The 25,616-nt window shown below is 37.9% G+C and overlaps 1 protein-coding gene across 2 annotated transcripts in view; it reads left to right on the forward strand.

The window, feature by feature from the left end:
- tmem132e (transmembrane protein 132E) overlaps positions 1-25,616 on the forward strand; it is a 432,688-nt gene that overhangs the window by 271,252 nt on the left and 135,820 nt on the right. The window contains exon 1 of one of the 2 annotated variants that reach the window (XM_028031670.1): positions 20,847-21,510. The exons of the other annotated variant lie outside the window; for it this stretch is intronic. Coding sequence (XP_027887471.1) covers positions 21,432-21,510 — 79 coding nt within the window. The 5' untranslated portion in view covers positions 20,847-21,431. Of the gene's footprint in view, positions 1-20,846; positions 21,511-25,616 lie in introns of those variants that run through there. 2 annotated transcript variants of the gene reach the window in all.

Below are 25,616 nucleotides of genomic sequence, written 5' to 3' on the forward strand. Positions count from 1 at the left end.
ACATTCCAGCTGCGTACACACCACTGTGCACCCAGCCACCCATTTTTTGCAACCGGGATGGTGTGAAATTAATTTTTCTGGTTTGTCTGTAAACTACACTTCTGCCGAACATCAAAGCTCGCTCTGTTCAATCTGTCTGCATGTGTTCGCTCCTGTACACATACAGCAGTTGCGCACTTCGCTGCCATTTGCTCTGAACCAGGCAGCAGCTCTGTGAGAAAGAAAGCATGTTGTGTTACATGCATCGCACCAGTCAATTTAAGGATATCTAATGGTCCCCTGGAAAATGAGAACCCGGACATTTTCATCAAGCTATTTAATTCCCTGAATTCCCCAGACAAAATGTGAAACGAGGACATGTCTGTGGAAAAAAGGACATTTATTAACAACTTTGGCGTAAGTGAGAGCATTGTACAATACAGATAATTATCCAGCTGGAACGAAGTGCGCTAAACAATAAAATATAATTTAACAAAGTTTTGAGGCAGAAAATTTTTCTTGAGGAATTTTAATAATTGAGGTACTCAAATTATTCGAGGAATCTTTACAGCCCTAATATGATGCTACACTTTCATTCAAGCAAAAAATTGTCCTATCAAATAACCTGCATTAACTGTTTTAGATATGGAGAGAACAAATCCAAAGCTAAAGATCAATGAATTCCTGTCATTAAACAAGCAATTGGTTCATAATTTCCAGTTCAATGTTGATATGCCTCAGCTTCTCAGTGGTGAAAATAAGAAGCTTGAAGTCACATTGGGTGGAAAAATAGATTCAAACTAGACCATTCAGAATCTCTGGTGACATTTTTGAACAAAGGTTAGAAAAATGTTAATACCATGACAAAATGAAATTCACACCACAGAAGGGATGAAGAGTGCCCCCAAAGGGACTGAAATCTAATGATTGGAGTGAAACCAGAGGCTGGGAAGAAATCTCCTTGGCCCCTGGCAAATAACACGTTTGTCTATAGAACAATGCCGTTTCATCACTGCTGCTTTCCCAAAGGGACAAAATCAGGTCTCATTTTCATTTTGCTGGTGAAAAAAGTGAGATATTAATCATAATCTAAAACTTTGAGAGGTTTAGCTGATCTCCCATAAATTAAAATGCATAATTTTTTTTTCTTCATCCAGAAATAGATCAAATACAGTTTTGAAGTTGTTACAGCAGTTTTATATTGGGCCTGTTTGGTCAACTGATGAAAAGCTTTCCTTTGCTGATTATGGCTAATGTATTTTAACATGTACCTGGTCTGAGTGAATTATTAAGCAAAGGCAGAAAGTGAAATGGCTTCCCTTTTTTTTAATCAAATAGCAAACATTTAAATAGTTTGAGTGTTTTGTAATTGCAAATGAAGGATAACATATTCACAATTAGATTCTCCTCTAATTGTGGAGCAGATTATGAGGATGCTTAGACTAAACGTAATGATCATTTACCATTTGAGCTGGACTTAACAGGTTTTTAGGAGTAGATATTGATCAAAACAATGAGATTCTGAGCTGGGATGGCAGCATTTTGGGAGCTCTGGAAGAAAAGTGTATGGGGCTGCAGTCTTTCAGGCATGACTCAGAGTGAAACCGCTGCTGCTCCGTGTTGAAATTAGGCAGTTCAGGTGTCGAGAGACCTTCCAGATGTATCCCATGGGAGGCGCTTTTGACATTTCCTACTTGGACATGGCCTGAGGGTTAATCCGGGCCTTGTTGGAAAGTCTATATCTTGTGACAGACATGGGAATGCCTCAGCCTTGCAATGCCTTCCAGTAGTTGGAAACAGGAAGGTTCAGGAGATGGTGAAGTTTAAAATTATTCATAACCCTGGCAAATTCAGATTTGAAAATTTTACTCAACCCAAAAGTTTGCTTGGTATGAAATGAGAATAGGAGGACAAAACGATCTACAGGGGAATCGGTCATTATTTAAATTATTTGCATGTTTTTTTGTGTTTTTTTTTTTAAACAATCAATGTACAGTAGGTTGACAGTTCAGTGATGAGCCCCAAATCTTTAAAGGGGGCCTATTATGCAAATGTTTATATTTCCACTTGGGTCTTAGGTTTTTTAAAAACCAGAAATAAGGTTCTTAAAAAAAACACCCAACTTCATTCAATTGGTTAATATTTTTTGGTGTCTGAATAGGGGTTGAACCGACTAGTCAATTCTAGGACATCTCGTGAGTTTTTACTTTTCATGTCGACTAGTCGCAGTCACGTTATTGCCGGTGCTACTCTGACAGCCTGTGCTGATCTGACAGCACAGCATACGCCACCAGGCACAACAAAAATAAGTTAATACATTAGTTTAAATGATATGTAGATGGACATATTTGTGGTTTCACAGTGTTTTTAAAAGGAAGTGGAGTTGCAGCTGCAGTGAACTACAAAACACGCCCGTCGAAAACTCGTCCCTGCCCGCTTAGCCGGCTCTCGAGTGTCTTTGTTATGACAATCTAACTAATACATCATGATGTTATGTTGCTGATTAAATAAAGATATGTGGTAATAACAGCTTATAGTTGTCTGACATATAGCTGTCAGTTCGTGCTAAGGGTATGACAATCTGACAGCTGATCTGACAGAACACTGGCTACACAATGGCTTCTTCAAAACAGATCGAAGACGGAGAGCATCTTGGCAAACGGGTGGAAATTCGTCAACAGTGTGGAAATATTTCACTAAAGATGATTCTTCTGGTTTATCTCCCATAACATGCAAAATCGGCAAAGCTGTGCTGAAGTATAACAAAAGTACAGCAGCGATGCACAGTCATTTGAAAAGCAAATGCTAGCTCCAGAACAACCGGCTCCCACCACATTTGGTCAACTGGTTTTAACGCTGTAGTCATTGTACAATGGCTGCTGGAAAAGGTGATTAGTTGTTGACTTACCGTCCACAAAACACTTGCTGCATTCTTGTTAGTTGTGCAGGGGGCTCCACTTCTGCTTTTCAAAGATGTACGGTTTCTGATATGGGCAACCACCCAGGATGTCATCTTGTGGGGACAGCATGCTGAATAAACAGATTGGTAAAACATATATCTGCCAACAGTATAAATACTTACGAGCTTGACTGTAGATGCTCATACTGTTGCTACAAAAGCCTTTTATCATAAATTTTTTTTATAAACTTCAGAATCCACTAAACGTGAGGCATAAACAGCTTAAAGTTAACATTTGAATACTGCTTTATGATAAAATACTGTAAAATATGCAAAACGGCTTTCTGGACATTCATATGCAGAGTATTTTGTCAGATTTTTTTGCCTTCATAATCAAAGCAAAGATGCAATAACTTCCTTTTCAATGCAGCATTACAGTCATTTAAGTAACAGCTGTTACACTTGTAGTGTAACTGTAATTAAACCTGTTAGACATTAACATTTTAGGACCAACCAAGTTTATTGACTTAAATCTGGTTTATTTAGAGGGAACTCAGAAAAAATCTCACCATGGGTAAGAACTAATTATTTTATGTGAAAGACCAGCACAAAGACATGCATTATTGTATAGGTCAATGATAGACACATAGTTTTCACATTTTTTCTTCAGCGCTTAAGTAATTCAATACTTTCTCGAATCAAAATTTGCTACAGCTGCTAGTTATTAGGGTTTGTTTCTACCAGATTCAGGGACTCGAACATGAATAAACCAGTTGAATGTATGTATTAATTAGTAGCATGAATGACCATGCAAAAAAACCAGCAACAAATCAGAACTGAGCATCAAGACCTGCTGTGTGAATGTTACCCTTAATGATTTTGTTTGTTGGATCCTTTGGCTCCTGCCTGATGACACCGTCACTTTAGTTGTGATGCTGCCACTAATACCCACTGGTTTCTGTGGGTAGCTCTGTTATAGCTACACGTCACTGTTTTGTATGTTGGCTAATTTTTCTCTAAATTAGTACAAGCTAAAGTATTTTACATTTGAAGCTATTGAGTAAGAAAATATTTCTTTAAGCTATATCAAACTACAACTTGCTCTAACAAGGATAAACCAGGCCACATTGTCCCCGTCTACAGTTTATTTGATTTTGGTCTTTGTAAGGGATTTACTGTCAACAGTCAATTAACAATGAGGGGATTGTCTTTCTTCTGCTTCATTTCCTTCCTTCGATTTTTTTTTTCTTCTCATTCACCTTTTGGCTTCTTAGCTGCTGCTTGGTAGGAAAGTGGCTAAATAATCAATACATCTTCATTATAAAGGCTGAAGAAAATATTGTTTTTATCTTTACACTTTCTACTGCAGCTCTCTTATACAGTTTGTCTTAATCCTTCCCAGACATAACAATGACAGACACCAGAAGGGGGAAAACATACATGGCAATAAAAAGTATCTTGGTGTACTGTTGTTTCCTGATCCAATATTCAGCTGAGCTTTATTATCCCCAAAGGGCTGCAATTAGAGCTGCGCTGCTGAAATCTGGTGGAATACAGTGAAAGACTGCCAATGTAACACCTACAAGTCACCATCATGGATTAATTAGACTTGGTGATTACGAGGAATGCTAGAAAGAGTCGGCCAGAGAGAGAAATTAGCTTTACAAAGTAAAGACTTTTTTCCCCCCCCGTTTAATTGAGATTGTTTCCATACATATTCAGCGTTGGACTGTGAATTATCTTGCAAATAATGTGTGAGCCATCTTGTCTTGGTAAATTGCATGCATCAGCACTGCTTCTGCAGTCCTTAGGGCAAACCCATTGACAGATTGGTCAAAATGATGTAATAAAATTGAAGTAAATTGACTGTAATGCTAGACTTGCTCCCATCATCATGGCTATAACTTCATATATTTTCTTTTAGTCCAATCATAAGGGATGTTTCATTTGTTTTCCTGTTTTTTTTTGCTTTTTTTTTGTCTCCACTGTGGCCTTTTCATTTGAAGAGATGTCATGTTTTAAATTAAAATGTCTATAATGCTTCACAGAAATGAGCTGAAGCTTTATTCAGTAATCGTCGTGGGAAAATGAGGTTGATGCTTTTCTGACAGTAATGGGGATTTGGTGGGAAAATAAAAGGCTGAGATATATAGTTAAATCTAGAACATGGAACCAAATGCAAAAACTATTAAAAATATTCTTCCTGCAACTTAATTTCTGTTTAGTTTTAAATTGCATCAAACTGATTTTAAAATGGTTAAATGGCCTTAATTGTTTGTTTAACCTCTTAACCAGAAATAAAGGAGCTGCTCATATTTAAAGCACTTAAATTGTCTTTGCTGCTTCACCTTTAAATCTTGTGAGATTCCTCAGGGGACTAGTTTGGTGTCCTTTATCATTTTGCAGATGTTATTCTAGTCTGACATTTAAGGTTGGCAGCTATAACCTACTTTAAACTACTGTTATACTGTCCAAGTGACATTAAAAACTAGCCAAAGTAAAACTTTTATCTTGCTTAATTTATGTTATTTCTCTAGCACACATTAAAAACACATTTCAAATGAAGAGAAAACAATGTCCAACGTATCTCTAGTTATAGAGAATCTTAATGTGCTTAAATTCAACCCAGTACTTTCAAATCAAAGAATATTATCTAACAAGTCCAGCTAATTGCAATGAGTCTTTGACTTTGCAGCATGCACCTGGACTAGCATGGAGAAAAAAACGGTATATTTAAATGATACATATAACAGTAAACCATAGCCTCTCAACATTCCTCTTAGTAATTTGGACATTACTATGTCAAAGTGCCATTGTGAAATCTGATAATTCTTTACTTTTTCTTTTTCAATGATGATAGGCTTAGGGACATGTCCCAGATACATTTAATCTGTCCTCAGCAGTTTTAAAGCATATATTTTTACCTCTTTTCTATACAGTGAAGTTGATGAATCAACTAAATATGTCACCATGAACATTTTTCTTCAGGTCATCCTCTCCTTTCTCTGAAAGATGAAGTGCAGCTTTGATCATTTAATGTCCAGCGTCAGGCCTCGAGGACAGGTTTCCAGCATGTTTTATTTTTTCCCTGGTTTAACACACCTGTACCAAATGACAATTCATTATTGGTTTGAATGTCTCTGTGTTGTGCACACTTCATTTTTAGATTTTTCTTTGGTTTATCGCACCTGAATCAAACTGAGCCAAAGCATGTTCCTGCAGAATTTGATGACTTAGTAAGCAATATTCACACCGGCCCTGTTTAGTCCACCTTAATTGAATTCTAGTGTGTTTGTCTAGAAAATCAAGTTAATTTGGAGAAGTGTGAATGCACAATGGAATTCTAATGTAGACTTAAAAAGCAAACTCTGATCTGCCTAAAAACTTAAGTCTCAGTTTGGTTGAAATGACGTCTGACGTAGTTAGAATGCAGTGTGAATGCTCCAAAAGCAGGAAGCTAGCTATAGTACAGGGCATTCTTGTCAGTATATTACTCTTTCCTCTGCGGTTTAATAGAGTTGTCTTGACCCAGAGAGTGAGGAACAGCAAAGTTTAAGTGGTTTAAAATGGTCTTACACTTGTTTATCAATTTATTTTCCCTTTTGTAACCTGCACAAAATAATCAACCCGTATTTTATCTTGGCGGGTCAAGCTGACAGCACACTTTAAGTTCCGGGTCAGAGGTGAACTCAGATCTCCTCCATTGCTGTTGCTGCTGTCACTGTGGCTAGCTGCTTGTGTTGGCATTTTCCAAAATCGCTGAAGAATCCAGCCTAATTAACGTAGACGAAGGATTACATTGGGTGTTTTCTGGCAACCACTCGACGGCGAGTCGTTTATTTTACGTCTTTTGTTTTTTTTTATAGTAGAAATGCGGTGGCGACCCGCCCACTTAAAATCTATGTATTGGCGACTTAAAAATGGTCTTGTAGATTGAAAGAGCATTCTCTTTTTGTTAATTTTGTGGCCGAATAGAAGAAATATTCTCAAAGTATTAAATAAGCCCTTTGATTTTTGTAAATCTGTCCTTTTCAGGATACTTTTAGTTACTTTCCATTGATTTTGTTGACGGCCTATAGAACTCTGGAATTGGTACATTTATTTGGAGTTGCACAACAAAACAAAAAACCAATTGTTTATTGAAACAGTACTTAAGTCAATTACTTGAAATTGTACTTTACTTTGATCTGTAACTTTACTTGGATCTGTAACATTAATGTGATCTTTAACTTGAAATTCATTTGAATGATTTCTGACAAATACTTTATGGAATATAGCTATTTTTTGTTTCAGCCCAGGATGGCGAGCTACCGGATCACCACAGCTTTGCGGTAGGACTTAATTGAACCAAACTACTTTATTTTTCCGAACCCATTGCCCTGGATCATGGACTAAAAACAGTCGGATTATTGATTGATGGACCATTAATCACTGTGCATACAAAAGAACGGACTTGAATAAGAAAAAAAACTCTTGTCAGGGTTTATTTTTTTTGTTATTGTTGTCTTCCTGTTGTGTTTATTGTTTATACTTACAGGAAAATATAAATATTATTATTATTATTGAATGCCTTCCTAACTATATGCAAAAATATAAGTTTGAATACAATAACTTAAACTTGCTTTCTGTCTGATGGTGTTTTATTCACACACACAGGCTCCTCAGCCGAACCTTTCTGACTTGCCTATTACCATATTTGGCCGTAGTCAGGCGCCTAGCCTTAATTAGCGTTACACTTTGCTGTGGCAGACTGCACCCACTGCAATTTTTAAACCTTTAATAAACGACAAACTGGAATAACTGGGTCGTAGAACATGGCCATATTCATAACGATTATCAAATGCAATGAAATGTTTCATAAAAAATGGGAGCCATGGTTTGTTGCATTTTAGTAAACTAATTTTAACAGCAGCAATTATGTAGTATTAAATTATTGACCAGTATAAAAAGGAGAAATTTGCACAATCCTCTCTTGCACCTTCACAGAATACAAACTGATTATGTCCAAGGAGAATACATAATTTACATATCAAAATATCAGTGATTTTCTCACCATTTATTTGAGCCAGGTTTTATAGATATTGGGTAAGAAATAAAGGTGCTACAACATTTTTTGTCAGATTCCTGCTGTTCTTGCAGCTTGTTCTTAATGCCTGTTCTGTGTTTTCTAGTGTAGTTGTTTGTTTTTTCTTTGTTTTTTAATCTGTTTTTCTTTTTTCCTTATTGTAGATTGCTTTTGGCCTGACTTTGAAGGTCTTTGATCAGCCTTGGTTTTTATGTCCATGGGGCATATTATTGTTTTTAAACCAATTAAAATGGAAATATTTTAAAATAATAGAATATATTTCCACCTGGTGTGACAGTAAGTATCAAATAACATAGTAAATGTTTTTGCAGAACTGTTTTTGTGAAGGAAATCCTTCCTTCTAAAGGCAGCCGTATAATGTTCCAAGGCTCAGTTTACCACACACACAGTATTCCCTGTGGGAAACTCTGTGTCTGGAGCCTATAGATTACGTCAGCCTCGGATTGCATTCAGGCACAGATCATTCTGCCACGGGGCATTTGCATCCTTTCATCAATACATCCACTAATGCATGCAGTGGCGGTTTCTCTGTTTGGCAGTGGAGGAGCAGAAGGCCGGGCGATTCTGGGAGCTGCAGTGAGCAACGACTAGACTGCTCATACTGAAACATCTAGAACTTCACAGACACCAGAATGTGGATTATAGCTGGAGGGCACCTCCCTGCTCCTAGCCTTTGTGTTCCTCTCAACCTTACACTGAGGGGTCGTCTTTTCTGATACATGTTAATGTTGTTTTTAAATCCCATCCCTGCTGAAGCTTTTGAATGTTCAAGCTTCTTTGTTAGCTTCCTTAGGAAGCAAATGTATGAAGAAAATAGATGATGAATGGGAAAATATAGAGTAGATTAGACAGTATATAGCCCTGTGCATACATAAGTTAAGTACATGCAGATGAGTCTGAGGATGTAAAATTTGGTCTAGGATTTTTCAGGCCTGTTCATCTACTGTAATGGTTCACTTAACATTCAGAAGGTTCATTTCTGATGCAAATTCAAGCAGCAGCAAAGGCTAATTCACATTTCCTACAGCCTACGTTCATCCACATTTTCCTTCTCCAAACCTTTTCTAGATCTAAATTTAAACAGATTTGTTCATTTTCAAGCAAATATTGAAAGTTTAAATATGAAATTTGACTTTGAATTCATAGCAGATATTTCTACAGAGGTCAGGGTACAAAACCAGCAAACTGGAATGGAAAGAGGATGAACAAATCCACAAATGCATAGATGGATAGATAATAGATAAATAGACAGGTGGATGGACAGATGGCTGGATGGACAGATAGATAAATAAATAAATGGACAATTGGATGGATGGATCTCAACAAAAAACCCACCTGTTTAGGATTGTATTTGAAACCTAATCAACTACGAATTTAATGATGGCACTTGACTTAATGTAATGTTTTGATTGTTGATTCTATGTTGCATGATTTTGTGTTTCTGTGTTTGTTATGATGTAGAGCACTTTGAAATGCCTTTCTGCTGAAATGTGCTATACAAATAAAATTTGATTGATTGGATAGATGGATAGATGGATGAACAGTTGGATGGTTAGATGGATGGACAATTGGATAGTTGGATGAATGGATAAATAGATGGATGAATAGACGGGTGGAGGGATGGACAAGCGGTTGGATGAGCAATTGGAAGGACAGATGGATATCTGGTTGGACTGTTGGGGAGATGGATGAACATTTGGATGGAACTTACCTGTGAAGCTCCACCAATCGGTTGCTTTGGAAATCAAATGTTCCTAATTCCCATGATGTCCTTCATGTAGTCACCTATCCTCTCTATTCCAACTCCATTCATTTGTTTTCCAAACCTCAAGTTACCATGGCTACGTACTAGGAGTCTGTTTCAATCTTGTTGAATATAAAGATTTGGGGAAAATATTGATTTGCATAAAGTGAAACCAGGTGAGTTCATTGATAATTGAATTTATGACTGACTGGAACGCTGAGCTTCGTTTTGCTGTTAACAAAACAAACTTCTGATCTAAGCAAGCCGAGTAAAGGAAGCTGGTGGGTGATGGCGTCTTGAACTTCCTCAGAGTGAAAATAAAAATGTCTCTTCTTTTGCTCTGCAGTTGCTCTGTTTAAAACTCTGCTTTTAGCTAATTGGTTCATAAATATTTGATGTCAAACGGCCATAGTCCACGCAGCAGGGAGGCTAACGTAAGTAAATGAAAGATACCTAGCAGGCCTTTAATCAGGAAACCACGCTTTGTATAACTTTAACAAGTAACTGGTTTATCTTAACAGGCTGCTGAACTATGAGGCCATCTATTATGAATTATGGATGATTTTATGAGCACATATAAAAAGATCAATGATGAAATGTTTCCCTTTTCCTCTAATGGGGTTGCACTGGTTATGTATTCTTCCCTTCTAATCTGCAAATTATGCCTCATTAAAAGCTACATCATGAACATGATTGGAAAATTCACCACTCTTATCTGCCGTAGCTGCTTAGAAGGATTTAAACAGATAAAACAGTTTCTTCTCCACTAATTGAGACCTTGTAGATTCACCAGACTATAACCCAGCATCTGATGCGTCCTGTCCACAGGGTTGGTTTGATTCAAAATTGCAAGTGAATTTCAAAGTGTCTTTTCAACCCTGCTCAGATATCGCCAACATTAGAGGAAGCTTTTTCAGATCATTATCTCTTCACTTCTCTTAAGTTATTTTGCTTTCTAAAACTTTGGTTTCTGTGTGAATTTTGCTTTAGGCGGTGCCTAATTCAAGCTTACTATCAGAGATTGTAATTTATTAACTGGTTTTCTGGTCAGGAATCAAACTGTTTGACTCCATCCAGAGAGGAAACAGAAGTGCTGTGTAACAGGTCTTCATCCATTTCAAAATAAGAGCATGAATATAAACATCTAACTACTTGAAGAATTCATAACTACTTATCGAATTAAAAATTTGACAACCAAAACTTCAGCATAGATGTAGAAATTTAGTCCACTGAAAAAAACAGCCAAATAACCGCTTGGCAACTTAAACAGAAAAAATAATTTAAATTGTGTGTGCTAAACATTTTCAAAGATGCTAAATCACTGAACAAAAAGTTAGCTCTGCTACTGGCAGTCTAGCAAAAGTATGCCCACCATGGATCTAAGAGCTCAGTAGTAGAGTATCTAAATATGTTGATATTTACCACAGTTCTCTTTATTTTTAACTTTCAACCAGACAGGTTGACAACAGATTTGTTTTTTCTTCACATGTTAAACCTCAGTAAGTAAACTAATTATCAGCTTACCTACATCTCCATCCAGACCTGGTTATGTCCTGTCTTTTGGTTGTCTTGGACTGATTTGCAGTGGTCAATTGAAAATCTCAAATTAACCAAAATAAATGTAACTCTGTCCATGATGATATCCAGTAGACATGCTGTCAGCTGACCTTTTCAGTCCAGCTAAATAAAACTTATTTTGAGCCGCTGACGTTGCCTGAGCTTTTGACAAAAGAAAACTCCAATTCCAGTCCTTCAGAGCTCCTGTCCCTCAATAAAAGGGACAGGAGCTCTGATAGTAAAAATACCTAATTATAATGGCTACTGCATCCTGCTCTTGAAAATGTATATTTACAGAACAATTACTTTCACTTGAGGAACAATGTGCTACATTTAAATGAAGTATTCTATTATTTAAATGCAATAAAAAGCATCTTCTGTGTGAGATCATTTTCAAACGGCCTTTAAACATCATTTTCATCTGCTGTGAAAACCAACGTAACTCTTCATATCTAGATCAGCCAAATCTGATGAAAATTTGTTTCACACATGCCTCAGGGAAGGCGTAACGAGGTGAAATATACAGCAGATTGTCTGTAGAATAAGCGATAAACCTCACTCTCTATTATCACCGTGATTTGATTTCATGCTAATACTGTACACACACCCAGGAAAACGTTCTGAAGCACTAATGTAATTTTGCTTTGTATGAAGATGAAAAGTGATGAAACTTGAAGCGAGACGTGTTTTGAAATATTCCAGCAGCAGCTTGTCTTTGGTAGAGCGCTGTGCAGGTCTAGTTGATATGAATACCCAGAGCACACAGAGGGGAACTAAAAAGAAAAAGACAAACTGGGAGTCTAAGGTGCTAGTAATGTTTTCGTGTTCAGGCTTGTTTTATACTGTGTGCATTTCAATCTGCTAATTGAGTGATAACACAAACCCTTTTGAGATGAAAGGCTTTGATTGTTGCAGAGTTTGGATCTATTAAACGTTTATGAGATAAGGAATGGGCAGACATTTTCTGGATTACCTGAATACAAAGCAGAAATTGGCAGTAAGCACCCAGAATTCCAGTATGTCTCATAGTGTGATGATTATGTTTGAAATTGAAAAAATATATCATTTTGTCTAATATTGCACCTTGTATATTTCAAAATTTATTGGTAGACAAATTAAAGGGTATTTTGAATGTTCTGTATGTAACAAATTGAGAAAAATGCCAAAACGTCTTGAAAAAAATACTGAATACATCTAGGAAAACTACATATCTGGCACTGATACTGTATTATCACTGCACTACCTCAATTGCATTAAAGAAATTTTTTGCTGTGTATCGTCAAGGTGCAGAAAATGTGGAGGCAGTGAGACAGTAGTGAGGTGTGCGGTAGGAGTGATGGATGTGATGGTGTTTTAGGATGGGTCAGCTCTGAGTTTCATCTTATTTGAAGCATTGATGAAAAGATGACAGATGAGTTTTGCTAAGAAGTCTCCGTGAATTATGATGTTTGCTGTAGATGTCATTTTAATGTTTAGTGATGGTAAAAATCTGCTGGTAGAAACCCTGGAATGGTGCACAGTTGTGTTCGACTGTTGGCAAAAATGTATGAATGTTGATATGAAACTAGATTTCCTTTTCCTTTTAACTGGGGAAAAAATGCTTCAGTGAGAAACTTTGCAAACCTTTACTGCATCACTATCAACGTCACAATCCTTATGGCAAAGAGCAGCTCAGAAATCCCAGTCCAAATAACTCAGGGTGTGCTCAGACCAGAGCAAAAGCAGTTCTGCTTGGGAAACGTCCTTCTAAACCAAATAAAAATTTTTATCCTTACCTTTCACTTACAGATATATTTACCCTCTTTTTTTCTAGAGATCAGATTTCTGCCGCCCTCTTCTCTGTAGTCCTCAGACTTAGCAGAATGCTTTTATGTTTGACAGCTTTTGCATGGGCAGGGATAGTTAGGTGTTTTATTTCACTATGCTACAAGGATTTTCTTTTTCACCTTATTCAGTCAAATGCCTCGGAAGAAAGAAAAAAAAAACACACAGTAGCACAAAAGATACTTCAGAGTTGGAGTGTTTGAGCATACCTTGGTAAAGTGAACAGGGTGGCTCTGCTTTAAAAGGTTATTTGAGTTAAAAGCACAACTTTAATCCACTTTCTCCCTGGAATATAAAATTTATTAAAAAGGTTTTTTTTCAAACGTTTCCCATCTAAAGGCAGTTAGCTGTCAGCTTACTGCTGTCCTGTTTGGTTTTAATGCCATTTTAATAAAATAAATCATATATATTGTCTTTTTTTCATTATATGTTTTTATTTTGGGGCATTTTTCACATTACAACCACAAAGTTTGATGTATTTTAGTGGGGGTTTATGTGATTGGCCAACATAAAGAAATGGCTAATTTTGAAGTGGAAGTCGGAAATGTGTTCTATCCTTATATTCAGCCCCTTTTAATCTGATGCTCCTCAAGAAAGCCAATTGTCTATAATTTGCCTAGTTTGTGACTTATAGACAATTAAGTCTATTAATAATTTGACTTTTGCTTTAATCCAACTGTTCTCTGATTCTTGGAGAATATTACAAATCAAACCGCATCGTAGACGTTTAGAGTAGAATTAGGTTAGAAAGTAACACCCAAGCTTTAAACTCAGACTATGTTCACACTGCAGGCAAATTCAAATCATATCTGACATTTTAATGGCTGCCTGAATGATTCATTTCTGATCTTTTCACCCCCCCCCAAAAAAATGTTTTTGATTTGAGCCAAATCCACATTGTCACCTTCCTAAAATCTTGGCCTAAACAATTTTTTGCCAAAAGTTTTTTGTTTTTTTGGTCTAAATTGTCTTTTGGCACTAAATGGAATCTGACTTTTTTTTTAAGTGTCTCCTGTCAGAACGTTCATGTCTTATGAACTTTATTTAGAAAAAGGAACAATATACAGCTCAAACATAAATGTCAACATTTCATGCACTGCACCAGGTTATAGCAAAAGCTAATTCGCATCTACAGTCCCTTAAATATTAATATTCAGATGTATAAAGCTCAGGAGAGAAAATGATCGATCAGATGTTTTACAGCAAGTCTGACTCGGTTTGCGCTTTTTCTTTGCAATTTGTTTTATGACAGAATCTGCAAAAATATCCTGTTGCTGTAACTGCACAAAATATGGTACTACAAAATATCTCAGGTTGACGGATACAAATGCATGCCACGCTTCTCAGATCTGTTTAATTTCATTCCCTTTCATAATTATCTTTCTAGGTAAAAAAAATTAAAATCTGACAGAAAACCAACGAAGCACTTGTGTTGTAATGTGACATGTGAAACAGTTCACACCTGATGCAGTCACACCAGCTCCAATATTTAAATGTACTGAGTTCAGTCAAAGTAATGTGATGAAATGAAAGGACCCTCTTATTCCCTGACCAAAAGCACACATACACCCAGAGCAGATGTTTCTCGTAATGGCAGCACAACAGGAAGTGATTCAATTCAATTTGGCCTGAGGTCTAATAGAGCCTCCACTAAAGAAGGAGGCGATAAGGTTTCACAATGCGAGCCCATCTGTGCCGCTTCGCCTTTTCAAACCCGGCGGTCCACTGATGCCGTTAGTGTGAAATGAGAAGAGCACACCCTGATGCATCATAGGTTGTAATCACCTCCTCGAATGGGGCCGTAAGACCCCGGGCGTCAGACGGAGAAGGGGTTAGGATCTGTTTTGCTTTATTACATTCATTGCATGCATTGTCGTAGCACATTTTCATCGGGATGAAAAGGGATTAGGAGGCTGGCGGTGATAGTCAGGTGACCTTCAGGTCTAATGCGCGAATGTCTGTGTTGGTTCACGGTCCTCAGCAGTTTGCCAGACGCCACTGACAATGTGCTTTTGGCTCGATCAATATACAACCCAGTTATAGATTCTACTACTGCATAAAGAAGCTCAATGAAATCAAATAAGGTACCTGATGTTATACGGGAACTACTACTAATATAAATATAAATGTATTTTAATAGGATTTTGTGAGACTGATCTAAAGTGGTACATAATCTTAATTTTTTCATCAAAATGCATCATTTTGAAAAATGCCTTTACAGACCTCAATGTGTGGTTTGGATTTGCGTTGAGCTCTCTTGAGTCAGTACTTTGTAAATTATCACAGCTGTAAGTCTTTTGGGCTTTCTCAGTTAATACAATATTTTTCAATTGATATACAGTTGAGGAATATTCAGCTGTATAAAATCTAATCTGTAGTTTGTTTAGATAACATCATAGTTCCCTCTAAAAGCCAGCATGCATTTATTTCAGGGTGACTTATTGTGCTTCTTTGAACAGGCTGGGATAGGTCTATACAAAACATGTTCATTGGATTTTTTTTCCCCCATTCTTAAAGTAGGTCTGGTCTGGTCAGTTCTGCCTATTTTGAGCCTTTTTTTATGAAATCTTGTCACTTTAGTTCAAAATAAGCCGCTGGCCACACCCCTGACTCAATGTTTACACTCACATGAAAATGGCTGCAAACCGTATATCTTTGAAAAGCATTAGTAGAATCTCCTGCACAACAAACAAGAATGCAGCAAGTGGTTTCTGGATGGTAAGTCAAAAACACTTGTATTTTCCAGCAGCCATTGTACAGTCCATACAGCTGTAAACATAGCTCACCAAACATGCTGGAGCTCTGCTTGGGTTGCTAGGTTACCCAAGCATTGGGGGTTCATTGGGGTGAGGGACAGTGCCTGCTGATTTGTGATGTTACATTTGGAAGTTTTTTTAAATGGCTCATTTTCCAGATAGTAAAAATATATTAACTTATTTCCAAAAATTGTTGCTTTTGTTTTTGAGTGCTTGGGCTGTTTTTAGAAGCAGTAGAGACCAAAATGGAAGTATAAAGACATGCAAAATGTGAATTTTGTATAATACGTACCCTTTGATCTCTACTTCCATTTTCAAACATCAAAATATTATGTTAGAGTACTGCTACCAGATGTACATTTAACGTACCGAAGTAGTCTTACATTTCTGTTTATCAACCAGAATATTTATTTTCCAGGACAGGCAGTTTGAAAGTAAGGTAAGACAGAATTAAACAATATTTTCTGTGCACTTATGTTCTCCTCCTTGCCTCAAACTCTTTTCTTACAGGCCTTAGTCTTCAAAATTCAGATGTAGTCATTTGAAAAGTTTCTTATAAATCCTCTGCAGGGCATTCAAGGTCTTGCTGTTTTCTACAAGCTCTAAGAGTATTTTGTTGTTTCTCTCCCCTGTCAGAGTTGGAGGATGGCATTGAGGGTGGCTCCTCAGTTCTTCTCTCTTTAATCAGACTGGATTGCTTTTGCAAGCTGCAGATGTTAAAGTAGTGAAAACAGGTAGCCTGAATCTTAGAGTTAAAGTACTAACTTGGCGAAATATTTTATAGTATCAATGTATAGTGTTAATAAAGAACATTCTGATTATACCCATCCTGGTAACACTAATTAGCCATAAAAGCAAGTTTAATAGGAGAGTTTCACTCCTACACAAGGTAATCCAAACTGTTTCACACTTAAGCAAAGCATTGAATGAAACAAACATGTTTCAGTTTGTTCATCAGATTGTTTGAAATTTATGCAAACGCAAATTTATTCAGTCTTGATTTGAAGAACAATTTCTACAGATCTCAGGTTTTCAGAGAGTTTGTTCCAGAGCAGAGGAAAATGGAAAGTAAGTTCTTCCTCAGCCTATTTAGGTCTAGTCCTGGGAACACTGAGGGAGCAATTCCAATAAGGACCTGAGGGGTCAAGTGGTTCATAATAGAGAAGCACTCTACTACCAGTCCAAGATAATTTCTGAACTTATTTGTTTTGATCTTTTTCTATGCATGGACTTCTTACAAACAACTCTGAAAATTTTATGTCAATAGCATCTTTAGAAATGTTTACTATAAAAATCACATTGACATGACATGTTCAATATGTATTTTACCTGTTGTAAAATAAATATTGCGCCTTCAGGGCAAAATTTACATTACTTTGATATTTTTATGCAGTTGCGCAGCCCCCAGTAAGCTAAATTAGAATAGAGAAATATCATATTGTTTCTCTAACCCAATAAAAGACAAACCACTACTGCAAATGTCCATAGCCAACACAAAAACAAATGTTAGTACTCCCGTGTATTGTGCAAAATACAAGGCAAATCACCATCACATTGATTTGCTAGGAATAATGTCATTATGCCCATCTCTTCTGTGCAATGAACACTGGCCAAGTTTAAGGATGAGTTGGCCAGTTTAACATATTTTTTTGCCTGTAGTCACCAACCAACTGAACCCAGTCTGAATCACAGAGGTTGGATACACTTTGTTCTTTGTTACATCTTGCACTCGCAGTTTTTGCATCATTGTGCTTTTGTACCCTAGAAGACGAACCCATGCGGTGTACATAATCATAAGGGCTCTGGATAAGTGCAAGGTCTTGTAATGGTACAAAGATGGGCACAAAATCCAACTGTCATGACAAAATAATAACACCTGGGAGAAAATAAAAGCCAAGCAAGTCAGAGTAGAGATTGCCACATGTCTGTGGCTGTTTTGAATTTAGTCTGGGTTTCATCTGTTGAGTTCTTACTATAAGGAAACAGAATTTTGAAAACATACTTCTAGTAAAATGGAGACTTGAACTGTTTTTTTCAGATCTATGGTATCTGGACTGAATAGCTCCCTTCCAATTTAGTCTTTATGTTAAACCAAACAAAATGAACACCTTAGTTCTCTACATACCTTTTGGGTGTGTCCCTGACATGTGTACACCACCTTGTCGTTATGTCTATTGTTTACATTCTCTCCTGCTTCAATACAACTTAAAGGTGTTTTGCTGACCCACTGGGAAACCGAAACAATACATGTGGTCATGAAGTCCCACTGCAGTTGGTCTGTTAGCACACTAATGTGATTCATGCTTCATATTTTTTCCATAGACTCTTTCTACATCATCTGCAATGGCTAGATGTTACTGCACACTTTTGAATAGTTTCCGGGTCTCGATGAGTATGGAAGAGGAAAACACCGTATGGAATATTTTAGTTTCTAGAATTCATTCTCTGTTCTGTTTTCCACATAACTACAAAGAAATCCCAGGTATGGCAGGGGTAAAGCACCCGACCCATATATGGAGGCCTTATATGTGACGAGGCCATCACAAGTTTCAGCCCGATTACCTTTGTTGCATGTCTTCCCCCCTCTCTCACAACCCACTTTCCTGTCGACTGCCAAAGGCCACCAGAGCAGACAAATCCTTAAAAAAAAAAACGAAAAAAAACCCCTCCCAATTTTAGGTTTCACCAACTGCATATTGACTGTCAACTACCTTTCTTAAAGGTTGCACCCAATCTGGGTCTCCAGTCTCCAGGTCTGGATCTTCCAGATCGTGGGGTATTCTTTTCAAATGAGGAAAAATTGGAGCAAGAGATTGATAAGCCAATTGGTGCTGCATCTGCAGTGATGAAGGCGATGTACTGATCTGTCCTAGTGAAGAGAGAACCTGAGTCAAAAGGCAAAAATACTGGTTGATCTACTTTCCTACTCTCATCTATGTTCAAAAGCTTTTGGGTAGTGACAGAAAAAATATGATCTTTGATACAAACTGTCTCAATGAGTTTTTTCCGCATGGTGTCTGTGCTCTCTCTTAGAGATGGGGTGAGAAGCTCAGTCATCAGGGAGGTGACTCAGAATATACAGTAGTTGCTCCTCCACATCAAGAGAGGCCTTCTTGTTGAGGTGTTCCAAGCTTGTCCCACTGGGAGGAGATCCAGAGGAAGACCCAGTGCTTTCATTTCTCGACTAGCCTATAATCACCTTGGGATTCCACCTGGAGGATCTGACCCAAGTGACAGGAGAATGGGAAGTCTGGGCCTCTCTGATAAGGATGCTGCCTCTGCGACCCAACCCTGGGTTAGATGGAAGATGATGTAGGGATGGAATTGGAGTGTGTGTTCCAACTATCAGGGAATGGCTTCCCTGGAAAGGCTTACTCCAGGGTTATTGGAAAGATGCTCAGGCTTATTTTGTCCTGACTGTGGAACAGTGGACCAGACCTTTACTCTTGCAAAATTGCAGCAAAGATCATGGTTGTTTTTTGTATGTGTACTTGTGGGTCTGGAGAAGGGTTGAAAGACACTTTGTGAGGTTGTGGGAGTGCAGGTTGCAGGAGATGCTTTTAATATACATCTGGTCCTTGTATGACCAAATCAACAGCTGTCTGAATTCTTAGCACAAAGTTGAAGTTGTTTCTGATGCACATTGAACTCTACCACAGATGCTTCCTCTCACAACCATGTTTGCAGTCTTCAAAGACAAGATCTCAGCTAGTTCTGCTCTGTGGTTATTGAGAACATGGTGTTGGGCTTAAGAACATCAGGGTTTCAAATTTACTGTTTGCACATAATGTGAATGTTAAGGGAATGACTTTCAAAAGCCTCAAATAATAATAAAAAAAAGTTGTGTACATGTGCTGTTGACCGAGCAGGCACACCATGTGCAGAGGCTTTGTCTTTGATTAAATTCCCAGCCTTCCCCTTCTCTCTTCCTTTCATATTACTGTTCAATAAATGTCATTAGTACCAAAAGAGCTGTATAATGAGGTGCTAGCTTGAGTTTCCTTTGCCCTCTCATTTTCTCTCATTTTTCAAACAAAAAAAAAAAGATGCACCTGCAGCAGGTGTTTTCCTACCTTTCAAAAATGCTCTCCCTGCAGTGCCTTGCTCAAGGGCAACTCACAGGTAGCTAAAGAGCCAGGAGACCTGGGGATTCAAGTTTTGTCAGAGCTGAAGGCTACATCCACCTCGAGACAGTGAGAGGAATAAAGCAAAGTAGCAACGCTGTTTAAACACAGCGGTGATATCATATAGACCTTTAACAGCGGGGAGGTAAAAATACACCACTTTGATTATTGGAGTTGGCAGGCAGACAGTGTGTGTATCCTGAAACGTGAGGCACATATTTGATCCTTTCCTGAAGCACGGATTAGTGGTGGAGTCTGAGTTTTATGTTGTTGTGTGGCTTGTAAAATATGCAGCGGCACTGGTGGGAGCTTTGTATGGCGGACCCCAGAGCACGACTCGGTGGGATGTCTTCTGGAGTGGGACGTTGTGTCAGTCGACCGAGATGAGAGTACACATTCCTGTGATTTAAAGAGCTTTGGGGTAATAAGGAGACGGCCTCTGTCGGGTCTCCTCCATGGGTGTAAGTGTCCGTCTTTTGTTGCTTCCTTTCAGCTTATAGAGCCCCCTCCAACACACACAGGTCTGTGAATTCCTCTTTCACTATGGGAATTCCAGGCACATGTTAGTGAGGCAGCATGGCAGTGTGTGCACCCCTCCCCCTGTGCCGGTAACCCCTTGTTCTCATGAGGCCAGAGCATTCTGAGAGGGGGTCGACGTATGAGAAAGGAGGAGCATATCTAAGCTAATTCATCAATAACCTTTATCTAATCCCTGCTATTCCACTTCTCCTCTTCACTCCTTTTTCTGTCTCTCTTTCTCTCTCTCTGACTCTCTCTCTTCGCCTTAAGGCATTCAAGCAAATCATCCATCCCCCACCTCTTTTTCTCTCTCTGGCTCACATGAGTCTGCCTGAACACGTTCAGAGAGCCAGAGAGGGAGAAGATAAATCGGGCACTAGTGTGTTTCTTGTGTGTGGTGTAAGTTGAATCCTCAGAGGGCTGCGGGTCCTGACTATCACCCAGAGCTAACATGGTGATTATAGACTGGAGACTAGGTGTGGCGAGATGTGGGGATGTAGAGGGGGTGAGAGTTGGGAAGGGGGGCGGCCAGCGTCAGAGGCTTTGTCTATAGTCCTCGTACAGCCCACCAACCGGGAGGAGGCTCAGCTTGTCTGTCAGGGTCTGTCCCGGAGCCATGCACAGTCTGGGACTCGCTGCGCTGCCGTGTGAGGCTGAGCCACTGTTTAACAGAGAGTTAGCTTCAAGGCATCAAGAGAAGCACAAGTTTAAGGAGCTCTGTGTAGCTGGCAGCGAGGACAGGAGTGAGTGAAGGACTGCCGGTGCTTTCAGCTTTTTTGTCCACTCATTCATTCTTTATTCTGCAAGGATTTCTTATTTCTAAGAGAGCCAACAGATTTACATGGAATAACACCGCTTTGGAAGAGGATTTACTTCAAAAGGACACCTTTGATTTGTTTTTAGATTTAAAGAATGAGATTTCAATGATAAAACCACTTGGAATATGGGACTTTTAATCTCTGATTTGGACTATGGGGACAGGCAACTGTGTGTTTGTGCTCAACTCTGGATAATTCTCATAAGTATGTCTCATTTTCTTTCTTTCACTCTTACGTTTATTTGCCTTACTGTATTCGTTCAACAATTGCAGGGTAATGGTGTTTGAAAATGAAGGATTCTGACTTTGTGACTTAAGTCTAGTGTATTATGTACAGTTGGTTAAAAAATAATAGTTGTGTGTTTTTTTAAAAAAAGCGAGTAAAGCTCAAAATCCTCCAAGGTTTTTGTTTCCGTACAATGATTTTGGGGACATTGCAAAGTCTGTTCCAAATCAAAACATGGTTGAATCTAATAATGGGCTGCTTACAAACAAATATTTGGCTTTGTCGTCACTCACCGAACTAATAATTAGTTGTAAAAACACAGTCTCTAAGAACTTCTTCACATCTGTTGTATGAAGTCATCCGACTTCTTGCACTTGTGAACGGGTTTCCTGATCCAGGACGATTAGACCACATTGTCTGTGCATGTCCTGATTTCTCCACAGAAACAGGATATCTGATGTTACATCATGAATTATGTATTGGGTTAAGGTCGAGGGCTTGGACTGGTCACTCCCTAACATCATTGTTGCTGGTCTGGAACCAAGATGCTGCTTGTTTACTGGTCTCTTTTGGGTGGTTGTCTTGTGAAAACACCCATTTGAAGAGCATTTCTTGCTTAGCAAAAGACAGTAACTTCATGTATGTCATGTATTCCTGGTATTTGATAAAGTCCAGTAGCATAGCATTAGAAAAATCTTTATATCATGATGCTTCAGACTACTTTAACTTAAACACGATCACCTGTTGGACTGCCTACGTCCCCTAGAACCAGTTTTTCATTTGACCTGTCGAGTGATTTTGGAAAACTAAACCTTTTCAGCAAATGCTGCTGTTTAACTGATTGGGGCTTCTTGCTGATAGCTTGGCTAAGCATGGGTGTTTTCAAATCATTACTGCACTCACAGGTAACATGGAGTATGGATTATTGTACCATTTAGCAATGGTATAGAAATGACAAATTTTAATTTTATTGTAAAACTGCTAAACTCCACATGATCATCTTGACATTAATTATTAGTTTTAACTTTTTTCCACTCTTTGAGAGTAGCAAAATATACCTGTTTTATGTCAATGTTTGTTCTTCAGTGAGAAAATCTTTATTATAATGGTCCTGTAGTTATCTGTAAGATGTTCTGTGCTGGTTTGTTTTTTTATCTTTTTTTTTTTTTTTTTAAAACAGTACTTATGATTAAGTAATTGATTATCTAACCCACTACTTTTTATCCCCTTTTGTCATTGCTTTTATCACTGCATCAGTAAATACCACAAAATATTCTGATAAATTTTAAGTCCATATATTCCATCTGAGCTGTAGAATTTGTTTTGTTGACCTGCAACTGATGAATGCCTGAAAATTAAAATAAATAAATAAATAAATAAATAAGCCAAAATGGCAAGAAATCAAGGCTTAGTTTTTAGATTTTCTGTCCACAATATTCTGGTTTTAGTTTTGATTTCAAAGCATTTTGCTGAGCAGCTGACCCTTTTCTGCATATCTTGATACGCTTTTCCTAGTCGTGCACCAACTGATCATCCACAATTTCTGATTTTGGGTGAAACCGATCTTGTCTTCATTTAAGCTCCTGTGTTTGGATACTTTCTTTTTGCACTACAAGGAAAACTTAAATTTCCCGACACCTCATTGGTGGTTTTAATTGTTTTGTTTGTTGTCAATGAATCTCAAGCCTTGTGATTTTGTAAAAGCAAAATACTGCTTCTGAGGAGGCTCAGAAACAGCTCTGTGTTCTAACCTGTTGTGCAATTTTAACTTTTTATAAATGTGAAAAATGAATGACTAAGGGATTTTTTTATTTTTTTAGTTAATATAGTACTTTGGAAGGCAATACTCTAGACCGGGGGTTGGAAAGCCGTGGCTCTAGAGCCGCATGTGGCTCTTTAGCGCAGCCCTAGTGGCTCTCTGGAGCTTTTTCAAAATGTTTGAAAATGGAAAAAGATGGGGATGGGAAATATATATTTTTTGTTCTAATATGGTTTCTGTAGGAGGACAAACATGACACAATCATTCTTAACGTTTTTCAATGCAATAAAAATGTGTAGAATAAATATTACATTTCAACATTTCTGTCAACGACGATTTGCGGCAAAGCCTGTGACACGTTTCTTTCAGCTGGGCGGGGCGCGAGGCAGGTGGCTGCTGTAAACAAACTAACGGGTGTGTGGTGGGCCATGGAGAGCAAAGGGAAAAAGAGGAAAATAGCCAAGGAGAGATTCTGCAATTCTTGGACTGAATCATTTGCATTCATTGCCAATGCGGAAGGATTACCTGAATGTTTGCTATGTAGCAAGAAGTTGACAAATAGCAAATACTGTCCTTTCCGGACTATAGAGCTCACCTTACTATAAGCCGCACTTACAAATTTTTAGAGAAAAAAAAAAAGCCAAAACAACTGGAAACGTACACATATAAGCCGCAATGGCCTATAAAGCCGCATGGTTCAAAGCATGAGGAAAAAGTAGTGTGTTGTAGTCCGAAAAATACGGTAATGTGGAAAGACGTTTCCAGGGAGGGTATGGTACATTAGCTGCCGCGTCAAGATGAAAGTTGCATCTTACATGCCCGATGTTGAGAAGCTGTCCAGTGACGTCCGTAAACAGAAGTCACATTAAACACGTAAGAACACAATCCTGCCATATAGGCACATATATTTAGTAAGAAAGTGGTTGTTTTTATAAATTGATTAGTGATTTTTATTATATTTATTTCAGTTTATCAATGCAACAAAACATAAAACATTAATATTGTAATGGAAGGTAAACTTAAAGCACCATCGTACAACAGAATAGTCACGTGGTGCGTCATTCTGTCCAGGATGCACTGCAAGAAAAATAAACATTTAATCATGAATACTAATTATGTGTACACTTAGTCGTTTTGATAATAGGCTAAAATAGCTCATATAAACACTTAAAGCCTGTTTTGCCTTCACTATAAGCCTTATATAAGGCTTTAAATTTTTTGCGGATCCAGACAGATTTGTTTTTTGTTTTTTTGTTTTTTGGTCCAATATGGCTCTTTCAACATTTTGAGTTGCCGACCCCTGTTCTAGACGTTTCATTTATATTTGAGGGCACTAAGTTAAGCCAAGTTTGCATTGTTTCACAGGTGTTATTCAGTGTTTTTCAATAAAATAAGATCAGAACATTGAAGTTCATTGTGACCTTTCAACATCTGATGTTTATAAAAATAAATCAGTATCGGCTGAAATCGGAAGCAATCAGACTTTTAAAAAGCTTTTGATTGGCCAGAAAACTGCAATTGTTGTACCCCAAAAGATTATTATTTAGAAAACATCTGGGACCTCATAGAGGAATACAGTCCCAACATCCTGTTGTTGCTTTGCTAATATTTTGAATACAAATTTATATTCAATTTAATTATCCTTGTGTGACTTGTTGACAGTCCAGTAATATAAACCAGACTGTTTGTTGGACGTGTATCAGCAGTAGATTATTATCTGATCAGTGTGTGTTGACCTGTTTGACTCTGTCACTCAGCTGACACAACAAAGAGGCTCCGTCTCGCTTCCTGATTCATTTTTGTCACTGACTCTCTGTCTGCATAATAACTATTAAGCAAAATTCATATTTTGCATGTTTTTATACTTTTGTGTCTTAGGTGCTTCTAACAGCAGCCCAATCGCTTAAAAAAACATCTAAAAAAAACATCACCACTCTCAAATAAAGGTCACCTGAGCCAAAAACCTTAAAAAAAACTCCTGGTTGTTAACTCACACTGTGCTGTTACCTAGCAACCCAAATGGCGCTCTGCTAGTTGCCTAGCGAACTAAATGAAGTTCCAACATGTCTGATCAGCTGGTTTTATTACTGTATTCGCTGCTTGAAAAAACAAATTTTTTGTTATTGACTTGCTATTCAGAAACCACTTGCTGCATCTTGTTGGTTGTGTAGCAGGCTCCACTTCCGCTTTTCAAAGAAGTATTGTGCGTCTGTTTCACGTGTGAGTGTGAAGATACGGTGCATGGTCAGCAGCATCTTATTTGAATTTAAAGCTCAAAATAGACAGAACTGAGCAGACTAAAATCTCATTATCTGAAAATGAACAT

The sequence above is a fragment of the Xiphophorus couchianus genome, chromosome 11 (genome assembly GCF_001444195.1).
Source record: "Xiphophorus couchianus chromosome 11, X_couchianus-1.0, whole genome shotgun sequence".
Classification (NCBI taxonomy): Eukaryota; Metazoa; Chordata; class Actinopteri; order Cyprinodontiformes; family Poeciliidae; genus Xiphophorus; species Xiphophorus couchianus.